Genomic DNA, 8,127 nt, shown 5'->3' on the forward strand with positions numbered 1-8,127 from the left:
TATGGACTACAAATTAAAAATTGTATTCATTATTACCAAATAAGTTAAAGTTTTGCCGATAAAAATATAAATATATATATTTTCAAAGTGTCCCAATCTATTTATGATTCTGCTATGGAATTATAATCTCTGCACTTAGTTTCAACTTCAATGGTCTCCTTGCGTACTTTATAACATTACTTTCTTCTTGAATCATCGGAAACAACAGAGAGATATCCACCATAATTATTTTGTTCTGGAAAGAAACCAAAATCAATCAATTACTCATATTTCATGCCCACTAAAGTAAACACCAAGGTCGTTAATCTATGATTATGATACAATTTGCTTTGAAATTTCTAGTGTTTCCTTGAAAAATCGGCAGTTAATGGTTCTTTAAGATATAGGTAAATAGGAAAGAGATAATAAATTATTCTCAATTAATCATGATGTTTCAAATTTGTTTGATAAAGATAGGTTCATTAACTATTTGAACTTTCTAGAAAATGACATGTTTTCGTATTTTGCGATTTACAAAAATTTATAAAAATTAATTTTAAATAGTGGGTTAGGAAAAGGGTTGCACAAGAAAGTGGTGTATGTTATGCTTCATAGCGATTGAGCTAATTTTCTTTTATGCCAAATTAATTATAAATATTTGTAATCGATTTTATATTTCTGTTTTTATAATTTAGACTTTCTATACACTCACACCACCAAACAAACAGATCTATGAGATAGCGCAGAGAAAAACATAATTCAATTAATAACATAAGGAATAAAATCACATTATACAAAGAATACGATATTTACATGGTTCAACATAACCTGCTGTATTCAAAGATGAGAGAAATCCAGTATATTCATAAACACATATACAATAATACACAACCCATAAAACCCGTACAAATTATAAAGCAGAAACAACCTAATTTCTAACCACGATCAACCCAGTCCTGAGCGGAAACAATCACAGTTTTCTAATATTTTTCCATGTGTTTAATACTCACATTCTCTCATAACTTGAATTGATTCTCACCCTTATATTATTGGTAGGATATGAGATATTTTTTTCTAATATATTTATATTTCAATTCTAAAAGACTCTTAAATTATATTCTATTTACAATTGTAATTTATTAATAGTTTTCCTATTCATGTATGCAATTTCATATATTACGATTACGCACTGCAGTAGTTAACATAATTTTGAAAACAACTAACTTACTAGTATTATATCTAATTAATCAAACAATCATGGTTTTGATTTTATTCTCTATATGATTCCTCTGATGTTAGAAATTTAATATATGTCAACAGAAAAAGAGCACTTTCAATTTATAACTAGTTGTGGGCTATGCAAATCTATCCTGCCCACTCTATCAAAACTAAAATAAAAAAACAACCATTAATTGTGATCGATTTAATTTGGTTTACCAAGTTAAGTAAATAATTGATATCATTTTTTGCTAATCTTATATTACCTTTTATTCGATAGGCTCTACCCAAGTTTAGCTTTTAATTCTAATAGTGTTGATTCTGTTAATGTGTTGAGTTTAAAGTTTAAACAATATGATTGCAAGGATATGTAAGACTTCTTTTCTTTATTTTCTTAGCAACAATTGAGGACAATAAAAATATTGAGTCACATTAGTTCACCATTCATAATAAATTTCAAGAGATAATCACACAATCTAAATTTTTAGATATAGTTCATATACAACTTCATTAATTATATAAAAATGAATTTATTTTCTTAATATGCTTAATTATTATGATTCTACCTAAAACTGATTTTGAAGCTTTTGACCAAGGGTAAAGATACAATAAGATTAGATACGTTTAGATACAGTTTCATAATTGGTAAAATGTCTAAATCTTTTATTATTTTTTTAATTTAAACATAGGATGTTGATTTGTATCTAAAAACATTTTTTTGATATTTTATACATCCAAATTTAAATTACGTAATATTTTTAAACGGATGTCATGATCAATTTGCACTTACTCGACTAATCTTTCAAGTGATTAGCACAACATCCATTCTACTAGTTTATTATGTTGAAATAATCACTGTTATTAAATATGTTTTGATTTTGATGAAAACTAACAAATAAGATTCTTGTCAACTAAAAATATAGATTATCCTGGAACTTCCACAATATGAATTAATGTTTGATGTTCTACATTAATAAATGACAACTTGTTAATGTTTTGATATTCTATAGGATTAATGTTGTACAAGAGAGCTAGCTTAAATCATTGTACTCGAAGTCAATAAAACTTTGGTAAATATAATTAAAATAAATTGAATGTTCCCAAAAAAAAAAAAAAAAAAAAAAAATCAATAACATCCAGGATATGATTATAACGATTGAGCAAATTTGTCCTTTCCTATGTAGCCTATATAGTAAAGAAGAAAAAACTGAACATCCACTTAGCTCTAATTTAATATATCAAACTGAAGGTCCTATAATTTCATTAATATATGGCAGTTGTAATTCAATTGAGCATTTTATTGATTTAAATATCAGTAGTAAACCATGGGTGAATCAGGAATATTTAGGACTTATTGAATGGTTTCAGTGTGTACGCCAATTCGAATTTATTTTCGTGTGGTTTGATAAATATTTTAAAATAATACCTAATAATATGCTTTTTTTTTTTTTTTGCATGAAATCCAATAGTATAAGAAATTTTATTAATAGAAAAAAAATATATAACTAATTAGAGAACATAATAACCGCTATAATGAACCACACACGTTGAATATGAACCATCACCTAAGATTAAAAACTGGCACAGAAATTTAATTATAGTTGCATTAATGAATATTTCTCAAGTATTACAAATTTAAAAGATGTAATGAAATAAAATGTTAGCACAAAATTGTAAAAGTAATCCACCCTGTATAGTTAATAATTCAATGCATTGCTTTCTTTCTAATAAAAAGCAAAAGAAAATTAATGGAGCATGCGAGGGTTTTACACCTATAAAAGTTATGATAGTATAAATACATTCTAGTCTCCCGATCATTATAATTAACTGGTGTGCATGGCCAGACAATGATTTCATTAGATACCCCAAAGCTTTGTATTCAGAGGTATAGTGCTTTTCAGAACTACTTCGGGACTACTTGAAACAATCATACTTACTAAATTTCTATGACCACCACATAAATCAAAAGAAAGTCCTATAAATAAGAAATTGAGTTGAAATATTAACTATAATCAAGACATACACACCTAGATGGAAAGTGCTAAGACTCTTAGTCACAAGCTGCTTTTAGTAGAGTTTTCATTGACATTATTTTGCTTATCTCATCACTTGCATATATTCACACTTTCAAGACATAAAACGTTAGAAAGTCGTCCCTACAGCAAGATATAATGCATAAACCTGTGACATCGTGCATGTAAAATGTTTAGCATGCAAAGAAGAATTAATATGAAGACCATAATAAAGTACCCTAAACTATATGATAAATAAATAAATATTATTATATAATATAAGAGAGAGAGAGAGAGAGAGGACTCTGCCAAAAAGTACTGAAATGTTCAATTATGTACTCTTTCTCTAAACAAGGCTTCTGAAATGTACTCATGGGTCATGAAGATTCAGCTTTATGCTTATCGGAGAAAATAAAGACTAATCACGTCGTAATCAAAACTTCAGAAATTAAGGAAATTTGAGCTCAACATAAAGGGATATCGCTCTTTAGATATGGTTTTTCTTTGTACGACAAATAACAAACACATTGTGAGACATTAATCTTGAAGTGATGAAACCAACAATGCATCATGTATAAATAACACATTTTGTTTATAGTTTCACCAAATAAACACCATCAGTAGGCATGCCTACCTTAACTATATATTTCAAGGTTTCATCAGAAATAATCGATGACAATTCTAATACTTCCTCCTAAAAAAGGGTAAAAAAAAAACTAAAATAACATTAACAAACATATATTAGTTGGCTTGATTGCATAATGACATTATGATGTTCTCAGTCAGTATCAAAGCATGGACAAAGGATAAAGACAATGCATTTGTGAATAATTATATAGAACCAGATGAAGGAAATATTGAACCATTAAGTTCTATTAGACAATTTTCTCTTCCATTTTCTTTAACTGGAAAAAAACAATTAGAGTCCTACAGCTGTATATATAGCAGAAGCAATTATAAAAAAGAAGAGAAATGTAGAAGGATAAACGAATACCACCATAAAAGCTGGATTGTGGAGTTGGTGATGGATCTGGAGACCACTGTATTAGATTAATAAAAATATGCTAGGTTTGATGAGTTTTTTGGCCAAAATGGGAAGGGAGACAAAAAGGAGGATTTACATGGGGAATCCACAATTACATAATACCAATATTTTAAGTTGTTGTGTGTATGCACCCTCAATGTTGCATTCATGCAAGACAACCAATCAACTTGTCCATGGCTAACCCACATGATTTCTTTTCTAAAAAATAATTACAAAACTATAGCCAATCAAGTTTCTTCAAAAGCCCATGAATGCCAGAAAGAAATGGGAAAAAGGAAGAGACAGCTCATTCCCTTCATTAGAATATAATATTAGTTACTTAATGTCCAAACAAAGCCTCAAAATTAAAATAAGAAAATTTCCCTCCTTACTAGGTTTATATAATTTATGTGACGTGTATATATGTATTATCAATATAATGAGAAGGTGGGTGGGGGACAAAAAAATAAAAGGTGACAATTAATAGGCCATAATATTAGATGTTATCATAAATACAAGGAGTTGACAGGCCGGTTTGAAAAGATTGACTGCTCTCTTCTCCTCCTCCTCATCCTTTACTCCCTCTCAGACTGAGAAGCAAATCTCAGATTCTCCTTGTCTCATCCCCAGGATCATGAGAGAATTAAATCCAATCTCCATGAAATGCAACTTCATATCATGAATCACTGAAAGCCTACAAAAAAAATATCGAAACAAAACAACCCACAAAGCCAACCGCCCCCCCCCCCCCCCCCAAAAAAAAAACAAAAACACCAAAAGAAAAAAAAAAAAAAATCAAGTAAAGCACTACAAAATGTTTATTATAATCCAATGATCCATCTTCAAATGTTTTCATATTCATGAAAACTAGCTACTTTTGCTTGTCTTTCACCATATCCATGGACAAATATATATAATAGAGAAAGAGATATCATATAAATATATATAGTATATAAATATTTGAGATAGCTAGCTAGAACTCATGAGAGTGGTGGTACATTGCTGGATCATGTCGATTCATGGCTTCCCTTTGGCTACTGTGGCTGCTTTCGTCATCACCATCCATTCTTGATCCCATTTGAGCAGAACCTGTAGCACCGAGATTGAGATAAACCAATCTTGAATCCAAATTAAGGTTAGCAAGATTACTTCCACTGCTACTACTATTATGTTCATGTTCGCTCATTGGTGGGTATATAGCAGTGGAAGTAGGCGCATTTACGATACCTTCTTCACGTGAAAGAACCAAAGCTGCTGATTGAACCAGCTCAAGACAAAGCCTAAGCTTATTGGGTTCGATGTGGGTTAACCCCGGAACAGCTCCTTTAAATAAAAAATCAGAAGTTAGGGTTCGAAGAATGTCTAAAGGAGTGATCCCATCAACGGTTCTCACGTTTGGGTCAGCGTGATGATCAAGAAGTACAGCAACCATATCAGGTGACACCATTTCAGCAGCTATATGAAGTGGGGTCTTACCGGCTGGCCCAGCCGGGTAGTTAACGTCGGCTGCACCAAGTTCAAGCAAGGCCTTAACCACTTCTCGACTACAATTTTCAACCGCGTAATGTAGGGCCAATGCTTCATCAAGATTTAGCCCTTCTCCCATTACCATAAGCTTGACTAGTTCAACATCAGAAGAGTCTAGTGCCCTTCTCATTCGACGAATTTTTTGGTCCTCAAGATCAGCGGCTGCAGAGAGATCATGGTGGTGATGATGGTGGGGGATTAAGGATCGGCGAGCAAGCGATGATTTGTGTCTGAGATCTTCAATTTTGGCAACCACATCGATAGGTAGGTGTTTGGCTAGGACTTCTGGTGGTAGGCCTGATTTGGCTACAAGGTGGGAACAAGTTGTCCAAAGTTGATGCATGTCTTGCTTTCTTGAAGCTATTAGTACTTTCATTACATCTTCAATTGAGGCCTTCTCTACCATGCTTGCCAGTTGCTTCTGTTGAAACCCAAAAAAAGAGGATAATAGTTAGTCAATGGAATTACAATATTTTTAAATAGAATGTGTTTGGGATGTTTCATGCAATGTTGATATCTGTTTACTCGGTGCTTTTCAAGTGGTTTGTTTTTCTTTTCCAATCTTAAAACCCAAATGAGGAAAGTGAGTGTTTGGGAAAGATTTGGTATGCTTACTGTGGAAGACAAGACTGTTGACTATAGATCAAGATCTCTAAATATAGAAAGTGTTGGGTGTTTGCAACATTTAGAAAAAGAACCCAATTCAAGAAACTCAAGATGGTAGTGCATGAAATCAAGATAACCCAAACTTATTTGATATACATCAAAAAACAAGAGACTTTTAACTCGAACAAAATAGGATCGGCATCAAGTCTGGAAGAAGAAGAAGAAGAAGAAGAAGAAGATGATTACTTCATGGACAAAATTAAAAGAATTGACACAATAATTGAATCCAATGCTTTAACAGAAACTCTGAAAAGAAACTTTCAGTAGTTACAGGAAAAGGAAAGCATTGAATCAGCACAACCCGTTTCATGGAAAGAAGAAGATGACGAATAAATTGTACGAAATTTTGGTTTTGATTGTTAAACAAAAGGCCAAACTCAGTCACTTCAACATGTTACCAGACAATAAGACTTCCCCTCTTAAGGAAAAAAAGGGGGGGAAATAGAAATAGAAATAGAAAAGAACACAACAAATAATAAACTCCACCTCAAAAAAAAAAAAAAGAAAAAAGAAAATCTCACCCCACTTCCCGAAAACCAAAGAAAGCAATTTGCTTAATAGCCAAAATCCACAGAGCATATGACTCCACATACACTAAACAAAGAAGATAGAGAAAGAGAGAGTGTGTGTATTAAACACAAAGAAGTGGTGATGACAACAAGAAGAAAACCTGAGTGAGTAATGCAAGCTGTTCAACACCAAAGTATCTAGCGGCAGCAAGAGTGTCAAGAGCAAGATCAACGGCCGAGGTGCAATGTGTATGCCAACACCCTCTCTCACCACAATTAGGCCTCGGCTCATGCTTTTGAGGAACAATAGAGACTTGGCCACTATATAAGAACTGCAACAGTAACAAGAAGACTTCATAGCCAACGGAGTTCACTGGTATAACACCACCTCTTGAAACTGGTGATGCCGGTCCCGGATTCATCCTGGAGGCAGCCGGATCAAGCCCAGATGGAGGGTCGGGTCCACAGAAGAATTTTCTGAAGAAGAGGCTCCTAGCAGCCAAGATACACCTGTGGGCATGAACTAAGCGACCCTCAACGCTGAAAGTGACATCAGAAAAGGCTTGGCCATTGATGAGCAAGTTTAGATAGTCCAGAGAAAGAGATCTTAAGGATTCTTCGAGAGTCATGGTAAATATAAAAATATGATATTAAGAGTTTAGGGTTGTTGATGAGACAAAGAGAAAGAGAGAAAGATTAAGAAAAAGAGAGGGGTGTGGTGGTGAAGATAAAAGGGAGAAAAGATAGAGTTCATTTCATAGGTTTTGTTGTTGATGATGATGGTACTGTTATTATTTTTTGGGAGAGATTCGCTAGTTCGATGGAGTTGTGGTGTTGGATATTTTGAATGAGAGAGAGAGAGAGAGACAAAGAAAGAGAAAGAGCAATATGGGTGGCTATTCTGGGCGGCTGAGCTATTTAAAATAGACATGAAAATATTATTTTATTTTTTATATATATTTTTAAAATAATGGTAGGGAAACAAATGATGTTGGTTCAGAGGAATTAGTGGATTAATTTTGATGAGTTAATTATATTTACCCTTGGGGTGGATTAAAGTTTTAAAATACTACAATACACCCTCTAATTATAACAAAGGTTAAGAAAAAATTAGATAATCGGAGCAAAATTTGAGCTCTTAAAAATAAGATAAATCAAAATAGGGTATTCTGGTTTATAAACAATTAAAAAA

The 8,127-nt window shown here is 32.4% G+C and overlaps 1 protein-coding gene across 2 annotated transcripts; it reads right to left on the reverse strand.

The window, feature by feature from the left end:
- Positions 1-5,065: 5,065 nt before the first annotated feature.
- LOC116125712 (BTB/POZ domain and ankyrin repeat-containing protein NOOT1-like) lies at positions 5,066-7,805 on the reverse strand. Of its 2 annotated transcripts, XM_031411440.1 has the most exons (3): positions 7,097-7,805; positions 5,461-6,181; positions 5,066-5,322 (listed from the first exon to the last, which is right to left on the reverse strand). In XM_031411440.1, exons 1-3 carry the CDS (start codon positions 7,562-7,564, stop codon positions 5,207-5,209), a joined length of 1,305 nt encoding a protein of 434 aa, XP_031267300.1. In that variant the 5' UTR covers positions 7,565-7,805; the 3' UTR covers positions 5,066-5,206. The 2 variants fall into 2 exon arrangements, with proteins under 2 accessions (XP_031267300.1, XP_031267293.1); XM_031411433.1 differs by having other exon boundaries at positions 5,066-6,181.
- Between the last annotated feature and the right edge of the window lie 322 nt (positions 7,806-8,127).

This window comes from Pistacia vera, unplaced genomic scaffold (genome assembly GCF_008641045.1).
Source record: "Pistacia vera cultivar Batoury unplaced genomic scaffold, PisVer_v2 Contig104, whole genome shotgun sequence".
NCBI classification, from domain to species: domain Eukaryota; kingdom Viridiplantae; phylum Streptophyta; class Magnoliopsida; order Sapindales; family Anacardiaceae; genus Pistacia; species Pistacia vera.

Bases quoted from the DNA above. Each gene is read 5' to 3' on its own strand.
- LOC116125712 (XM_031411433.1), bottom strand. From the start codon at position 7,564: ATGACTCTCGAAGAATCCTTAAGATCTCTTTCTCTGGACTATCTAAAC. The intron at 6,182-7,096 runs GTTTTCTTCTTG...GGGTTTCAACAG, and splicing joins AGCTTGCATTACTCACTCAG to AAGCAACTGGCAAGCATGGT.